General features: G+C 44.3%; 1 protein-coding gene across 1 annotated transcript in view; it reads left to right on the forward strand.

Moving 5' to 3' along the window:
- Nucleotides 1-18,606, forward strand: part of PAMR1 (peptidase domain containing associated with muscle regeneration 1) — a 62,747-nt gene that overhangs the window by 31,726 nt on the left and 12,415 nt on the right. The window contains exons 4-6 of the mRNA XM_054586226.1: nucleotides 1,288-1,402; nucleotides 5,169-5,386; nucleotides 8,766-8,873. Of these exons, the coding sequence (XP_054442201.1) occupies nucleotides 1,288-1,402; nucleotides 5,169-5,386; nucleotides 8,766-8,873 (441 nt within the window). The remainder of the gene's footprint in view (nucleotides 1-1,287; nucleotides 1,403-5,168; nucleotides 5,387-8,765; nucleotides 8,874-18,606) is intronic.

Below are 18,606 nucleotides of genomic sequence, written 5' to 3' on the forward strand. Positions count from 1 at the left end.
TGCTGATGCTAATTGTTTTTAACAATGGGAATTTATACTTCGGGGGGACTTATTGAATGTACTTGCAAATCCACAGTTTATGATTTCAAGCTGGATTTCTGCATGGAACAGGGATAGAAAAACTTTTTCTGTAAATAGACAGTAAATATTTTGATTTTCATGGGTCATATTGCTTCTTGTTGCAACTACTCAATCCTACTGTTATTAGCTTAGAAGCAACCATAGATAATGCATAAAAGTATGAGCATGGCTCTGTTCCAATAAGACTTTATTTACAAAAACAGTCTGTGGGCTTTGGCTCACAGATCATAGATGGCCAACTGTTATAGAAAATATTATTTATTTACACAACCCAGATACATTTCAAATATAAAACCAATTCAAGACATTTACCCTAAACTCTTCTGTAGAACTAGGGTGCACCTTACATTCCTGCACTTTAGTATAAATTATATCAAATTTAATGATGACTCAGTCCAGTGGTTTTCAAATCAGGGGATGGGGTGATAGTGAGGGTGGAGGGCTGTGAGCCTCTTCTTCTACTTTAACCAAGAGCCCCTCTGGGGTCCATGTTTTAACCGGTGGTCTTCATAAGAGTTTGTTTGAGAAAAGGGTGTGGAAGCTAGAAAAAAAATGGAAACCCACTAATCCAGTCCACTGGCTGGAGGTCATGTCCACCTTCAAGGATCATGCATTGGAGAGGCCTTTGTTACGTTATTGCTCATGGAACAAATAGATTTTCTAACTGGAGGCAGGGGGTCAGCAAAGAGTTGCACTGGGGTTACATGTGTGGGGTAGAGAATGTGCAAGGAACACAGATAAAAGGGTCTTACATAGGTATAGACTCTGGACAAAAGCCATGAGGTCCTATATATTGCCATAGGGAAGGTCTGTTTTCCAAGTTTTTTAAGGTAGGGACAGCAGGCTGGCATATGGCAATCCTGGAGAAAGAAGATGACGGAGTGGCTTCTTTATAGTCGGACACAGTTAGGTTTGAATCCCTACTCTGTCACTCCGTTGCTAGGCTAGCTATTTATTGAACTCCCTGGTTATTCATTTTCCCAGCTGGAAAACTGGAACAATACCACTTCCCTTCTCAAGCTGTTGGATGGATTAAATGAATTAACCTACGCACTTGACTAGCATATTGCTAGATGCTTCAGAAATAGTAATTTTCTTCTCTGTTCTGTTCTCAGGGTTTGGCATGAGCTCAAAGGCTCTTTTGAGACCTTCTTCCATCTCTTTCCTACTGATTCAAATGTCCATACTCCAATCTTTTCTTCCCAGGATGTGGCCAGGTTCTGCGAGCTTCAAGGGGTCAGATTTTTTTGGAGAGCTACCCTCTAAATGCTCACTGCGAATGGACCATTCATGCAAAACCTGGGTATAACATCCAGCTAAGGTAAGGGGCTGGGGTCAGAATTAGGGAGTCTGAGGTTACAAGGAAACAGAGTAACAGGACCAAGGGCCTGGATCCTAGTGACCCAAGGGGCTAACCATCAGCACTTTATCTTTAAAATCAGGAAATGTACATGAGAGCCTTTTTCTTGACCTTTCATTGATTCAGTGGGATAAGTCCTGGTCAAAACATGGCCAATCAAATGCTTGTCACTTACCCAACTGTAACTGTGGGGGTCTGTTGATGTTGACCCAAGGATAACACAACAAAGCAAGATACTGAGAGCGGTCTACTCCTGCATAAATCTTTATTAAGTCTTCCCGCTCACCCAGCACTGGGCTGGGTTTCATGGGAGGGAAGTGAAGAACTAAAAGGCACAGCTATGACCTTCGGGGAATTTGTATTCTAGATTGGGGTGCATGCTCATCACAGATCCTTTCACAGATGTTCTCAGGAAACAATAACCACCCCTGCAACCAATTAACCAATTCTCTCACATGGGCAGAAGATAAGCTATTCCTTCTCTGGAACCTTGAGGTCCACACCAATGCTTAATTGATACCCTAGTCCAAAATATAGCCCTGGATCTACTGTAACTATAGATAAGTAATACAGGAGAGTCCTGTTTGATGAGAACTATTTGCTGCTGCACCACACCATAGGCACTTACTAGGTAGTTGTTGCATAAATAAATGTTGAAGAAACTGTTATTTGCCCCCTATGTATCTTCCTCTTTCCTAGCAAACACCTCTCCTATTCCTTGCTAGGCAAGCAGAGTGGCACACTGATTCTGAGATTTTGAGGGACATTGTCCACTTAGTTCTTCCCTTTTCTAAGCAGCAAGAAGGTTGGTGGTGTTAGAAATCTCTAATTGTCTAGGGCACAGACTTCTAATAAGTATTTGGTAGATGGATCAATGCATCCACAGGTTGCCCCTTGTCAGCTGTCTCCTCAAACAGCTCTTTGTCCCCCTGAAGGGGTGACACTCCACCCCCACATTGGAAGGATTCAGAAGAGCTGGTCCCCTTCTTAATTGTCCTCATCAAAACTGGCCCTTGGTAGCTGGTGTCTCCACTCCCTGAAAACTTGGGGTTGAAAGTGGGGCTCATTAATTAGACTTTTCTGAAGGAAGGTCAGCTCAAGACACAAGTGAGAGACCACACTGTTCTGCTTAATGGGGTCCAGGTTGGGTTAGCCGGGGTGACAAGGGCAGCAATTAAATGCCACAGGTAGGTTTTTCAGTAACTGAGGGTTCAGACCAACTGGTACCCTTAGGGGGTTCTGAGGAGCTGCTTCAGGATCCAGGATACAAAATAAACACCCCACCCCAAAACAAAGACCAAAATAGTGGAGGGATTGAGAAGCACCTCACCTGCCTGGGAAAGGTCCTAGGGAGGTTGGAGACAGATTTCTTTCCCTCGAGTCAAACCTGGGCCTGCTGGCCAGCAGCACTAGTAGTGATGGAAATACTCTGAAGTATATGTACAATAATCTGCCCAAATGCTGAGCAGTCAGTCCTGGTGTCCCCTTTCCCTCATCTACCACAGCCAGGCCACCCCCAAATTATTTTTCTTACCTGTAAAATAGCTAAGTCCATTCCTATCTGTCTCTACTGCTACTGTTTTACTTCACTCCTTCACTGTCTCTCACTGGGATTCTCTTGTGGCCTCCTATTTGACATCCCCTCTTCCACTCCTGCCAGCCCTGAAGGACTTCAGTGATCCTTTCTAGTTACTGAATCCTGCATCTAGTCATTATTTTGTTGCTGAAACCTTCCAGTGCCTTCCTATCAAGCGTGGAGTAAAGTCCGAACTCCTAACAGTGCAGAATCTGGCTCCTGTTCTCCTCGCTGACCTCAGTTCATATGACACTCTCCTTTACTCACCACCTTGCAGCCTTGCTGACCTTCTTTCAGCTCTTCAAACATGCCAGACTTGTTGCTGCCTCAGGGCCTGTGGCCTGTGCACTTACAGACCCCCCATGACCTTCACTTGACTGACTCAATTCCATCATCTAAGTGTCCATCCGGCTAGCATGTCTGTAGAGATGTCTTACTTGACCATGTTGTGTAAAAAGCTTACCATTCCCAGTCACCTCTTATGAACTTCCCTGGTTTATTTTCTTCACAGCACTTAACATTCTGTGCAGTTACTGTGTTTTCTGGTTTCTTTGCTTCTTGTCTTTCCCCCAAATCAGAACTCATCTCCATGAAGGTAGGCACTATTTCTAGTTGGGTCACTTTCAGCACCCAGAACAGCGTCTGACACAGAGCAGGCTGTCACAAGTGTGCTAAGTGAACAAATGAATGAATGTGTGAATGTAAAATACAAGTTGTAATGTCTCGTATTTTAGTTTCAGAAAAAGCTTGGATCTCTGTGGGGTAGTGGCCTTGTCCCCACTCCTCCCCTTTGCAGACAAATATATCAAAGCCCAGAGAAGGAACTGATGGCTCAAGGCCCACAGTGAGTGAGTGGTGGCATCTGGACGAGAAGTAAGGTCCTTAGATGTCATTCAAAGTATAATTGATAGGACTTACCCTCCCTTAAAAATGGTATGTGATTAAAAAATTGTAAAATAAACACTGATGACACTTAGTTATGTGGTTTCTTTTTAATAAGACCTGTAAGAGCCTTTAAGGGACACTGATAGCCACTCTGTTCCAGTGTTCTCTAATTTTCTGGCACTTCAGGTTTTTACCCAAAGTGGTAGGAATAGCCTTAGTCCCAGCTTTTCGGGCGCCAGTTCTGAGCTTCTTGTCTGTCTCTTACTTCTCCAGGTTGTGAGGGAGAAGATACAGATGTACATTTTGGGAACCTGGGTTGCAGGCATTCCCTTGGGAATCTTTTGAAAAATATCTCTTTCTCTCTTGTTCCACATGTTTCTTAGAAATGGGAGCATAGGGTCATTTCTGCTATTTTGATCTTATGTATCCCAGTATTTCCAAACTTACAACCCCATTTAGGTAATCACAAATTGATAAGATCTCCCTCAATTCTGAAGTTTTGATATTCCTTATTCTTTGGGGCAAGAATTGTTGTTACCAAGAGCATAGCTACCTTCTGATCCTTTTATCTAACAAAAGAGTGTGCAGAGAGCCTTTTCCTTTCCTTAGTCTTACAACATATACTTTTTTCATTCTCCAATTGTAAAATTTACAATGTGGTATCTACTTAGTCATCTACTGAACAATACCTGCTTTTCATCTCTCTATGCCAGGCACTGTGCTGGGCACCGTGGAATAAGATAGATGTGCCACTCTGCCCACAAGGAATTTGCAGTCTAGAGGAGCAGACGAGCATGTGTGCGTGTGTGCACACACGTACACTCGCTCAGTCAAGAAGATAAAAATGAGAAATGAAAATTTGCTATGAAGAAAATGAGATGTCCTTGGGAAAGAGTTGTCAGGGAAGCCTCTTTTAGGAGGGACTGTTTAAGCTGAGGCTGGAGGAGAGGAAGGACAGCCTTGCAGACCAGGAAGAAAAGTTGCCCTGGAGGGGGAGCCACACGTGCAAAGATTCCTGAATGGAATAGGGCTCCCCCTCACTAGGCATGCTCTCTTTGTTTGCACACATACCCACAGTATACATACACACACACCCCTGTTAAAAAAGTTCATCTGACCACAAGCCCTCCAGGACCTCTTTCCTATCAGAGCAGGCCAGGAGCGCCCAGTTTCCAGAGGCCTGCTCATCATTTGGCCTTGGACTTGCCCAGAGTCTCACCTATCTGGGGCCCACTTGTGTCCTGTTGTCACCTTCTCTGCCCACAGGTTTGTCATGTTGAGCCTGGAGTTTGACTACATGTGCCAGTATGACTATGTTGAGGTCCGTGATGGGGACAACAGCGATGGCCAGATCATCAAGCGTTTCTGTGGCAACGAGCGGCCAGCTCCCATCAGAAGCACGGGCTCATCACTCCACATCCTCTTCCATTCAGATGGCTCCAAGAATTTTGATGGCTTCCATGCCACTTTTGAAGAGATCACAGGTAAAGGCCATGGAGGCAAATGCAGTGTTTGGCCACTGGGCTCCATACAAACATCTCCTTTCTGTGTACCACTCCCCTCCCTGCCTGCTCAGCCTTGTTAAAACATAGCGTGCTGTGTTCTCAGAAGAACCTGAACATTGAGGAGGAGGAGAGAAATGGCAAAGTGCCCTGGCCAGTGTGGCTTAGTTGGTAGGAGCATCATCCCATACACCAAAAGTTTACAGATTTGATTCCTGGTCAGGGCACATACCTAGGTTGCAGATTTGATACTTGGTTGGAGTCAACCAATAGATGTTTCTCTCATCTCTCTCTCTCTCTCTTTTTTTCTTCCCCTCTTCTTCCCTTCCTTTCTCTCTAAAATTCAGTGGATGTATTCTCAGGTAAGGATTTAAAAATTCTGAAAAATCTGAGAAATGGCAAGGTATATTTCAGATATGTTTATGGGACCCAGAATTAGGAATTATTTTCTCCCTTGTACAGATGCTGGAGCCCAGGGAGGCAGGGTAATTTGTCTGGGTCACACAGCTATGGGAATGGAACCAGAGATTTATACACAAGCAGTTTGTCTCCAGAGCTCATACTAGGGGGCCTGCCATGGTTAAGAGCATTAGCTTTGGATCTCTGGCAGATTAAGCTGGGCGACCTTGGGCAAATTCTTCTACCTCTCTGGGCCTCAGGCTCCTAATCAGTGAGTAGGGGAATAACGATAGATCCCACTTCATTCAGTCTCTGGGAGACATAACGATGAAGAGCTGAGCATGGTGCATGGTGCCTAGTCCATAGGAAGCACTCAACAGCTGCCATAGTCCAGGCGTGCTCCGAGCCTCCCTTCATCATCTGTAAATAGGTGTTCAGTGTTTTAAACTGCAATGGTAAATGCCACTTACTTTATGAGTAATTCCAAGCCTGACTTGGCCTCTGGCCTTGTTCATATTGGAAAGTAGGATTTGACCAAAGTGAACAGAGTGCTCAATCCTAAGAAATCATCCCAGCTCTCCTTGCTCTGGGATTGCATTGCATTGCATTGGGTTTCGCAAAATAAGGTCAGGCTTAAAGTTCTATGTTTTAAGATACTGGGTTTAAAAAAATGGAAATGGCACCTTGATCATTGAAACTTTCTCATGAAACGTGTGCTACAGAAGTCTCAGGAAAGGAGGTGGGTGGCAGAGGCATCTGTCTGTCTTCAGCCCTGTTCTTTCTGCGAGACCAGCAGACCCCCACCCCTACCTCTCCCTTCGAATGTCCCCACCAGAGCTATTCACATCCAGCAGCTGCTCCTTTTCACCTGTGTGCCTGCCTCCTTCAGAGAACGTCCCCTGGGGCTCTGTGCAGGACCTGGGCACGGCTGCCAGGTCTAGGTGCTTTGCTGCTGCCGGCAGTGGACCTGAAGTTGAATCCCTGCCCCTTGGTGAAACCAGTGAAACCGTGTGGGCTGAGGCTGAGCAGGTCACACTTGAGATACACGTGTGCATATTTATGTCAGTCAGCAAGAGCCAGGGAAGCCAGTTTGGAGCAGAGGTGGGTCTCCAGCTTGTGACCCTGTGACTGAGGGGAGTGTCAGGAGGGCCTCTTTCTCCTCTAAAGTGGTTACCTCACCCTCCGCTGGAAAACATGGGGATACACTGGTCTGCATTGTCAAGTAGACAGTAGCACTTCATTCCTCAAACACTCTCTCTCTCTACCGTACTTGTTATTCTCTCTGACTGAAGTCACCTCTCTGAGTTTCCTCAAAAAATTAAAACTGGAACTGCCTTTTGAGCCTAAGAATCCCGAAACACCAGTTCAAAAGAATACATGCACTCTTATGTTCCTAGCAGCATTGTTTGCAGTAACCAAGGCCTGGAAGCAGCCTAAATGCCCACCACTAGCTGAGTGGATAAAAAAGCTTTGATACGTTCACACCATGGAATACTATGCAGCAGTAAAAAAGAAGGAACCCTTACCTTTTGCCACATCATGGATGGACCTGGAAACTACTATGCTAAGCGAAATAAGCCAGTCAGTGAACAACAGATACCATATGATCTCACTTATATGTGGAATCTAAAGAACAAAATAAGCTAATGAGCAAAATTGAATCAGAGACAAAGAAAGTGGAACAGACTGACATCTGTAAGAGGGAAGCGGGGAGGTGGGCACTGGTTGAAAGAAGGTGAAGGGATTAGCCAAAGAACATATATGCATGACTCCTGGGCATGGACAACCGTGTGGGGACTGCCTGAGGGAGTGGGAAGGCTGTGTGGAGGCGGGCAAAGGGGGAAAATTGGGACAACTGTAATAGCATAAACAATAAAAATAAAAAATTCTAAAATTAGAACAAAAAATAATAAAAGTCATCTCCCCACCTCTACACATCAAATCCTGACCTTCAGGGTCGTATCAGAGTTCTCCTCTTCTGCTAAACCTTTTTTGTTTTGTCCTAGTGGGCTGTGGCCTTGCTCTTTTTTGAACACTTCATAATACTTTCCTTTCTTTTCTGACCCTAATTGAATTATGCTTTAGGTTATAGTCATTGTATGCTTTTCTTCAAAAAGCTTGATCTGGTGAGTAGTCTTTTGGTTCACCTTTGTATTTCTCCAGTGCCTTATACAGAGCAGGCACCTAACAGGCTTGTTGAACTGGGCTGGGCTATATATTCCTACAAGGGGGGAAATGAATATGGGGTTGGGGGATACCAAGCAGATCAATGCTTCCCAAAGTGTTCTTTGTAGGAAAATGATCCCTAAGACACTCTGTAAAATGCACGTTCTCAGATCAAATCAGCTCATGAAAGATGGAACATTTCATACGTTCTTAGCCATTTGCAATGCATATTAGGGCATGGAACATCCTGAGAAGTTCTGCAGAAGGGAAATCTGGTTAATATCATTTAACACCAGTAGTATTTCCTCATCATATTTGAGCCCAGAACTCCTACCACCTCAAGAGGCTAGCTTTTGCAGAATGTGTCTTTGGGAATTTTTGAGTACACAGTGTCCTGAAGATCATCTTCTACTTCCTTTCCCCCAGTACTCAGGATTCTGGGATTCCTTGTAAAAGATGATCTAAAGCTACCCAGAGCTGCTTCTGTCCCTGAAGTCCCTATGCGAGGGTGAAAGGTGCTTCTGCTTTAGTCATGGGGTGTGCCTGTTTGTGCCGGGCTTGGGCTCTTCTGACTATCAGTGTCTTGATCCTTCTGGGGGTTTTGAAAAACTCAGATAATGTCAGCTTCATTTGACAGCTCATGAGTCCCTGTTTTTGGCATTCTCAATGGCAGCTTCTTTTCAATAGTTGCAAAGGACTTCAATGGACAAGTGAAAGGCTCTGGTCAGGACCCTGGGGTTGAAGAAATGGGCACACCACACAGTGGCACTGAGAGAAATTGCACTTTCTCTTACAGCATGTTCCTCATCCCCATGTTTCCATGATGGCACTTGCGTCCTTGACCAGACGGGATCTTACAAGTGCGCCTGCCTGGCAGGTTTCACTGGGCAGCACTGTGAAAATCGTGAGTATGCCGGGAGAATGGGGGTTTAAGCGTCATGTGGGGCTGGCATGGAGAGGGCTTTGGGAACTTGCCAGGCATGTTGTTTCTTGGTGTCTGGGATGGTCTGTTCAAGGTGGCACATAACATGGACACTCCCATTCAGTAGATCTCAGGAAGGCCAGGCTGCCTCTGAATCAGGATGCCTGGAACCACCCAGGTGTGCCCATTGACATTTCCAGCCTTCACATGTTGCTTGTATCTCTCAAAAAGACATACCTTCATTGGTCCAAATAATTCAGAGCTCAAAACCAAAGTGCAAAGGTCAACTATCATTAACTCTCCTATGGCTTAGAGTCTGAACTCCCTGTCTATCCCAAGATCTGATTTGCAGTTGTGCTCCAGGACGCTATCCCCAGACTCCAGTGTGGTCTGGTGCAGTCTGAAGATGGTAATTATGTAGGGTGACCATGAACCCTAGTTCCCAGGGATAGTCCCAGTTTAAAACTTTTGCCATAGGAGAGAAACTATATATCTGTTGTGTCTAAACACATATCTGCCAGGGGCTCTGCCCTTGGGAAGAATCGGTGCTGACCACTGCAGGTGGCGGCACCAGGACTGTGCATCCTGTAGGTGCGGTGCCCAGCTTGTGCCACTGGCAGAGTGGAATTCAAACACTGTGGCCAGTAGTCACGTATCAACCCTGGTAACCAAGCCCCTGTGTGTGACTTGTGTCCTAACAGAAGTGTAAGACCCAAAACAGGTATGATGAACTGCAACTGTCAACATGGAGTGAGGCGTGCAGAAGAAGAATCAAAATGTGGGGGAAAGCAAAGGAAGACAGAGGCTAGCCTAGGCGGGGTTCCCTGAAGTAGATCCTGAGGTGTGAATATGCGTACAGTAGATGTATTAAGGACATGCCTCCAGGAGAGGCTGGTAAGGGAATGAGGAAGTTGGGCTGGAAAGAGAAGGATGCCAAGCAAAGACTTGATTTCAGGCAAAATCGCAGCTTCTGTGTTCACTGGAAGTGAGGAATGGAATATAAGGTACATCTCAGAGTGTGTTCTGGCTTTAAAGCAAGGGAGCTATGCTCTCATATTCCCGCTGCAATCAATGATTGGCCAAGGGCTGGCCCGGGCAAGTAGGAGAACATGCTTCACTTTCTATGCATGTGGACCAAGTGGTTGCAGTAACCTTTGAGCAGTCAAAGACGTGGTATGTGCAGTCCGTGGGAGGTAACACAATGCAGCCTTTGGGGGAGGGGAGGTGGACAGAGGCCCAAAGAGTGAAAAGGCATCTGAGGGCAGAGCACCAGCATCATCTGCTACTGCTACTTCCAACTAGCATGCATAGGTATTTTGCAGCCAGCCTGGAAGGGACCTTGTCAGAGAGCATTCTATGAAGTTCTTAAATTTTTCAGTTGAGTTCATGAGTTTTCCTTGCAAACAACGCAGACAGAAGCTGTGGTTGCCAATAGTGTGTTCTTGCGTGTGCCATTCTGTTCTACTCGAAGCAGCCCTTGCTTGGGTTTAGCACAGCGGGTCTGAGTGTGATCATGCCAGGTGCTTAGAAAATGGTGCTCCCCTTCGTGGCCCCTGCCCCATTTGAGCCCCCTATATTGTGTGCCAGGCAGAGGAGGGAAAGGTCATTTTCTCTTTGTTTCAAGAATTTGTTTATGGAATGATTCTGGGGTCTTGACAATGGCAAATCCTGAAATTCGGGGACAGTGGAGGTGAGGAACAAAAAAAGAAAAGGCTCAATTTCTTGGTGTAGCAACTGCATAATATTGACAAACAAAAAGTAAACTTGGATGAAAAATAAAACATTACCAAATAAGATAATGTGCCTTTAGGAGCTGGGTCTCTAATCAGAGAAGAAAAAGGAATTGATCCAATTTTTAAATCAAATGTTTATGAGTAGTTTATGAGCCAAAAAGGGACTTTACATAGTTTTTTTTTCAGAAAAACAAAATAAACCAAACATAATGAAAAAGAATATAAAATGTCTTTGTGAACTGACTTGCACCTTGATTCACAAACTCTCTTAACTCAAAACACCGGCATAGATGGAAAAAGGATTCTTCCTGCTTCTTTTCAAAATGATGTTCAAAACCCATAATTCCCTTGGTCCCCAGTAGTTGTAACTGGGTGAGGGTATCAGTGGTGAATAGTTATGTCATTTGCTGGCATCAGTGTGGGGGCCAAATGTTTGATTATTTTCTATAAGATTTAGATTTTTTTCTTTTCCTTTTAGGAAATTCAGCATGAGTTCCAGCTAAATCAATGAGGGAAACATCGGAAACATTGTCTATGACAGTTTACCTTGTAGTTTCTGAACTTAACCATTTTTTTCCCAGAGCAGTCTATCATCTAGAAAAAACAAAAAGAGGAAAAAAAAAGCTCTGTTGTTTTTCTCATGAGTTTATCAATGAACTGAAAATATCTCCCTGGAGGAAATGCTTTCAAGATTAAAAAGAAACCCAAGCATGCTGGGATTCTCCAAACTCTGAAAAAAAATTTTTTAAGTAGCTTTAAAAGAATTAATGCAAATATTAGTGAGCATTCAATCTTTTATTTATGAAGTACCAAATCTGATAAGGGGAATCCATTTCTTAGCCACTGCTTTTATGCTCTGTCATCCTGAAGTCCTTGTGTAAAGCTAGATGCTGCTTTGAGCAGATGAAGGACTGGAAGCAGAGGGTGCCAGCCACTGGTCCCCATCCAATTCAAAGCTAGAGGCTAGCATCTCACATTTCCCACGTTGTTCACAACCTCTCAGGCATGATTCTCACCACGTGGCTCAGAGAGACTTAATGCAATCACTTGTTGCATCTGCTTATACTATTGTGTCTCATTATCGAGTCCTCTCAAAGGACTCTTCTCTCTTTTCCAGAGAATATCCTAATTATGTGTGTATGCCTGTGAGTGGGAGTGGAACGGAAATAGATACTCTACTTAATTATAGAAGACGTATATATTTACAACATCTTACATCTCACTAAGCGGTAGAGAGATGCAAGATAAAATGAGAACATTGCTTTTCCTGACCAATGCTGGTTCCTAGCAGTTAACAACCTAGTGGGCATCCTTCCAGTCTTTTTTTTCTATGGTATACAAACATAAGTTGTCTATAAATCATTACTTTAAACCATTGGGTCTCAACTCGGGGAGACAGTGTCCCCTACTCCCACACCCAGGGAAGCTTTGGCAATGGCCAAAAACATTGCTGGTTGTCTTAATAGCAGGGGGAGGGCATTACTGGCATTTAGTGTGTAGAGGCCAGGGCCTCTGCAAAGCACCCTACAGTGCACAGGAAAGCACCCACCACAAAGAGTTAATCTCGTTCCAACGTCAGTCCTGCCAAGGTTGAGAACCGCTGTTTTGAACAAAAGTGGATTAAAGCATACATACATACAATTTTTCAACTTGATTTCTGTGCCCGTATCATGGATACTTTTTCCAGGTCAGTCAAAGTTGATCCACCTCACTTGAAAAAGTAATAGCTGCATACTCCATTGTATGGGTGTAGAGACAACCGTATATTCATCCAGTCCCTTAAGATAAACTTGTTATCGTGTTTAATTTGTCACTGTTGTGAAGAGGGCTGCAATGACTGACCTAATGTATATTTCTTCGTTCACATGTAGAGGTATTTTTGTAAGATAAACTTGTAGATGCTGAACTGTTAGTTCAAAGGGTATGGATATTTAAACTTTTGAGAGCTGTTGCCAAAAGGATCACTGAAAACTTCTACCAATTTTTAGAAGGAGCTGTTTTAAACTCCAGTCCTCAAAGTAAGAAGTAGAACTTGCATTTCAGAAACTAGGGTCCAACTGGACATGGATTGATTTTCAAAGGAATCCTGTGGGTCTGAGGGGAGATTTCTCATTGGGGCTTCCTGGGGTGGGAGATAAAAGATAAGAAACAATAAGCATTCAATTGGTGAGAGGGTGCGAGAGCCCCAAATACAACATTTAAGTGCTGCTGTGTTCAGGCTTTCCCTTAAGTTCTTTCCCAAGAAAGAACAACTTTCCCCTGCTCCCAGGTGACCTTCTCTGAGAGCAGAAAAAGGGGGGAGTGGCTCCCTGTCAGCTCTGGGGCCAAGCCAGCCTCCCGCCAGCACCCTCAGTGACCCCATCCTCCTTGGGCCACTATGTAAGAAACTGGGGCCCCCTTTTCCCTCTGAAGTTTCCTGTTTCTTTGTATGGAACACAAGGACAAAAATAAGTTCTTGAGTAAATGGTCAGAATCTTGTTTTGAAAAAGTGGAGAGCAAGAGATTCATTGCCCTGCTCCAATTTCCACGTTGTCTTTGTTCCTCTGGCCCAGTTGAAGATGCCGGGGTTCCCCCCTGCATCCTAATGAAGCGTGATGAAACAGGCCACGTCCCCGGGCACAATGCTCACACTGCGGGCTCTGACGCGCCTTTGAACACAACAAATCAGCTTCCACCAATTAAAGAAAAATAGTGAATCTGGATTCATTTGGGTTTTGGAGCATCGGAAGGTTTCCCACTCTCCTGTCCCAAGAGCTGGGAAGAAAAGAGCCCAGGATGAGAGGCACACTTTATACTTCAGCTTCAAAGGAGAGACCCGTGCTTCTCATCAGAATAAGCAGTTAGGAACTTTGGGGTTTGCATGGAAATGTTAACGCTGATGCAGTGAGAATGTGCTGTGACTCACCCCTCCTCACAATGAGTCGCAGATAAATAATATGCTGGGAGTCTTGGTGGGTTTCATGCACATTGTTCTAAGATCTCTCGGCAGAGGCATTGTAAAAATAAAATTGTTTACTGGTTTTTTGTTCTAGAGTCCCATCTTATCCTTAGTATATGGAAGACAGGTACGCCTCTGCCCGTAGTGAGATGGGTCACCCTGGGGAGAAAAGCTTGGACCTATGGTCAGAAAGGCCTTGGTTCGACTCTGAGCCTGCAGTTTACCAGCCAGGTGGCCTTGAATGAGTCATTTAACTCCAAGAGCCTCAGTTTCCCCATTTATGACATTCAGAAAAATAATACCAAATACTTCTCAGAATGTTTGTGAGGATGGAAGGACATGAGCCGCAAGAGGTACTGAGTGGAGCAATAGAAGTCATTATTTTTATTATCACTCTGGCCCTGTTACAGCCATTTAAAAAGTTTGGCAGAAAGCAGGTGATTCTCCAGGTAAGGGGATAGGGCAACAACACTAGTTTCTACAAACAACCAGATTCAGGCATACTTTACTCAGGGTTTCTTCCAGGGTTTATGAGGATTCTTTGCTACCACTGCACCTGCATATAGCAAAGAAAGATCTGGTTTTAAAAGGGCAGGGAGATACTACCAATGTCATTGTCATAAACGAATCCTGGATCCCAGGAAAGGACACCCACATGAGGCATAATGGATAGGGAGCCTCTGTAGCCAGGGCAGCCCCGCAAGGGGACTGTTAGAAAGGATAAATGGAATCATGGTGGGAAGAACTGGAAACTCCAGAGCGTGTTACCCAAGCATCGTGTTGTATGGGCAGCCTTCCTTTTCCCTCAACATCTTTTTTTTCAGTAGTCACTCATTTAACATGTGGTGGGCTGTATGTCAGTTTCCTGGTGGTCATAGAGGAGACTGGGACTCCCGAGCAGCATTTACAAATTCTACTAGAAGGAAAAGGCCAAAAAGAGAATGAACAATCTGTATTGGGAGGTTGTGATGGGGATAGGGTAATTCCTGGAAAATCAATGGTTGTTACCCACAAGAAATTAATAACCCAGAGTCTTCAGGGACCAGAGGAGCCACAGGAAGATCATCAGCTAGCGGAGAGCTGATTTCTTACATACTACCTTCCACCTGGGCCTCCTATCTACTCTCCCTTCCTCACATGGAAATGAATCTCTGACACCCTTCTTGGCATATTTAGAGGGATGACATCCCTTTTGGATTTAGATCTGTATGGTAAAAATCGTCACTAAGCACAGTAGAAGTTGTGGTTATAAAGATGTTTGTTTGTTTTTATAATTCAAGGGAAACTTTTCCTTTTCCTTTGGATCATTCCTTGTTGGGTGAAGCTGAGTCTGCATAGACCAAGCAACATTTTAGCATTAACTCTGCTGGGCTCCATGGGCCCATGGCTTCTTAACCAAAGCGTTGTTATATCTCATTCATAGTAATATGCTTGGCGGTGGGCATATAAGGGGCGCATTTTGCTAGTCGGCAATTATTTCAGTATGGCAGCATTCCAGCCAAATAACAAGAGGCCAGGTAATCAACTCTCCCACCCAGCTGTCTCCGAGAGCTCAGAATGGAGTGCCCATCAGTGCAGAAAGGGCCAGACCCACCATTCTTTCACTAACAATGTGCTTCCACTTGTCTGCTCCTGGTCAAGGCCCTCTTGGCCTTTTCTTTGGCAGATGAGGTCACTGAGGCAGGACTGAATGCAGGGGACAGGTTTTATTTTGGTTCTGGATTAAGAGCTAATCCATTATAACTGGAATGGGCTGTATGCCCGCCAAGGGCAGAGGGTGCAAAGAGTAGAACATGAGAACAAAGCACAATTAACTCCTGATGGAAATAAGCATCCCTGCCACCATGGATCCCAAGACTGACTCCAGCCCCTTCACAAAGGCTGTAGAGCCCCCATTTTTCCTTAAAAGCTCCTGCCTTGTGGGGCATTTGCTCCTTGTCCCTCACCCTGATCCAGAAGATAAAAGCTCCCTCTTTGTAAGGCAGAAGAAATATCCTCCTAATATCCAAGTATTAAAAACAACAACAACTTGAATTATTAATCTCTCTGTTCTCACTATTGCCAGGCTCAGTGCTTTCTGTGACGTTGTCTTGTTTGTCACAACATCCTCATGGGTTAGGTGCTATTATCGTCTCTGCTTTACAGATTCATCCAGCGAAATCTTTGAGTGTCAGGTACCAGAAGAAATAAGGCAGGGCTATACAGTATGTATTTTTTTCCTCCTATTCGGCAGAACCATAAGACAATTCCAATCTTAGCCTTCCTCAAGTGTAGAGGAGAACATCACACGCCACATGATTCCCAGTAACGACTTCCTCTAGCAAGGCCTCCAGTGGTGGTGATGATGAGAATGACTAACCTCTCAGGACCCAAATGTGCTCAGCAGCTCGGACTCTTCTGAAAGGCCATTCTCTTTATTTCTAAGGCCAAACAGAATAGAAATGCTCAGTGTGGGACATTTTCATTGTGAGCATTTCTTGTATTTTGAAGGCTGGCTATGAATACCACTGAGGGACATTTTTCTAGTAGTCTTGTGTTATTACCCACCCCCACCACACCTCCCAGAGCTCACTCAGAAACCTTCTGAGATTTGGGGGTGCCCCAAGAAGAATGTAACCAAGCAGATCCACTCAAGGGTGTCCAACCTGCAACCCGCAGGCCGCATGCAGCCCAGGATGGCTAAGACTGTGGCCCAACACAAAATCGTAAGTTTACTTAAAACATTATTAGATTTTTTTGTGATTACATGTTACAATGTATTTAATGTGTGGCCCAAGAGATGCCAAAAGGTTGGATACCCCTGCAAATCAGGTAGAGGACAGTGGAGTTTCTAGCAGTTACCTAGGTTGCCATCTCTACTGAATGAGGATGTGTCTGGGTGATTTTGAACCAAAGTTAAATGACCAGGAGTTTCTGAAGATTTTTTGTGTTGATATAGGTAGTTCAGCTGTTTAATTAACGAGGCCATTCAAACAACGGACAAGTGGTATCCAAAAGGCACGGTGTACTGGAGGCCAAGGACAACACTGATTAAGATAAAATCCCTAACTCTGAGCCTCAGCCTCCAAATTGCAGCCGGATGAATAAAGAGCAGTGTGTGCAATCCAGGCATAATTTCACACGGATGCCGTCTCCTTCACGCCCGCCGAGAGCTGGATAACAGCAGGGGGCAGAATGCCATCAGCTGGGAAGGGATGGAAAGCGTTTTCAGTGGAGATTACATCACCAGTCAGTGTCATTATCCCTGGTCGGGGAAGACCCTGGAGGGAGTAAAAGATAATTGGATTTGGTCCCGAGGCACCAAACTCAAATGTAAGCTGAACAGGAAAAAATGAGGAAGAGAGAAAGCCCATCCAGTGGGTTGGCCTTGTAACAAATCAGGTTTGCAGAATGAACAAAGCCCCAGTGAGAAAGTTAATGTCTTTTCCAAACACGAACCGAAATTCTGTCACAATGTGTTTCCTTGATTCTGGTGACCAGTGAGAGCGGGTGGACACCAAGAGCTTGTGAAGAATTGAGAGTCGCAGGCCTTGGCTCCCTGCTTCCTACCAGCTAGATAGTGGGGTCATGCATTTTGTTGCCTCTGGATCTGTTTGCTGAAATTCTCAGATAATCTTACAGCTCTGACATGCAGTTCCTACTAAAGAGAAATAGTAGTACTTTGACTTCATATTTTTCCCCTCTGGTGGCTCTCTGGGTAGCATAAATATTTCACTAGTATAAGATTTTAGAGAAGTCTATGTTTTAAATGTGCAACTTTGCAAATGACATTAAACTTTCTCAAAGCAAGCAGGTATAGATAATAGTAATAAAAAGAAAGAAAACAAAATAATTTAGCAGCAGGGCAAGAGTGAGCAAAGGAGAATACTAAGTGGAATGAGAGAGTTAAATTCAGCTTCAACATTTGTATCAGATGAAATGATCAGCCTCAAATGTCTATGATCCTGAGTTTCCTGGCAGCAAGGACAAAAAGAGAAATGTCTTTTTGGATGGTGTGGCTCTAATTGTGTATTGAAGGAATGTGAATACAAGTTCTTTTGGAAATGCAAATATTATCCATTTTATTGTAACTCCTTTCCTCTCCTTGTCTAAAGATGGGTTGCTGGGAAAATGTTTTTCACTTCAGGTTTGTAAATAACAAAAATTTAATCTTACTTTATAACAAACATTTCTAAAAACTAGATCCTTTCACCTCCCCTGAAAATTAAAAAAAAAAAAAAGGCTTTATTATGCTTATACCACTACTGTGCATCCTGACCCACTGGCTCCAACCCACGCTCCGGCAACTCTGCCAAAGGGCTCTTTGTACCTCTCAGAGCCCACTGGCTCACATGTGTGGGCAGGCTGGAGGCACGGAGGAATTAATGTTTGTTCATCATATTTCAACAGCAGGTGGATGGCTGTTGGAAGGTAATAACTCATATCCCTTGCTTCCTGGGTAGGATGACCCTGAGGCAGGTTCCGCACTGTTTCCCAGAGCTTCCCAAAGGCATTGAGCCTCAGTTGCCTCCAGTGAAAACTTTCTTGATAATGTGAACTTCCCTGTATTACTTTCCCTACACAACTGTTGGTCTTTCCTGGGATATCCACCTAAAAAACTACCTGTACTCAAACCTCATCTCCTGGCCTGCTTCTGGGGGAACCCAACCCTAAGCCACTCCATGCAAATATTTCTTTGAGGGGCTAACTTAATGGAGGGCTAGAGGGCAGGTCCACTAGATCACCATTTGGTTGTTTCTTTAAAATATTATGTAAGTCTTTGATCAACGATGAATAATATATATTTCAGGGTCTGAAGGATGCTCAAATTATGATTATCTGTATTATTGATGAAAAAATCCAGGGTTATATCCAAGACTTAATATCCCTCTCTTTCCCCCATCCCCTCCCTCCCTCTCTCTCTCTCTCACACACACACACACAGAGGCACACACATTCTGCTGTTTGCAAAGAGAACCACCAATACCTCCCAAAGGACTTGGAATCTTCTGAAGGACTCAGTCAAACTGCCCTCTAGCATTTTTCAGACGGGGGTTAGAATGTG

This window comes from Pteronotus mesoamericanus, unplaced genomic scaffold (assembly GCF_021234165.1).
Source record: "Pteronotus mesoamericanus isolate MK-2021 breed Mesoamerican mustached bat unplaced genomic scaffold, CSHL_Meso_final contig_90, whole genome shotgun sequence".
Classification (NCBI taxonomy): Eukaryota; Metazoa; Chordata; class Mammalia; order Chiroptera; family Mormoopidae; genus Pteronotus; species Pteronotus mesoamericanus.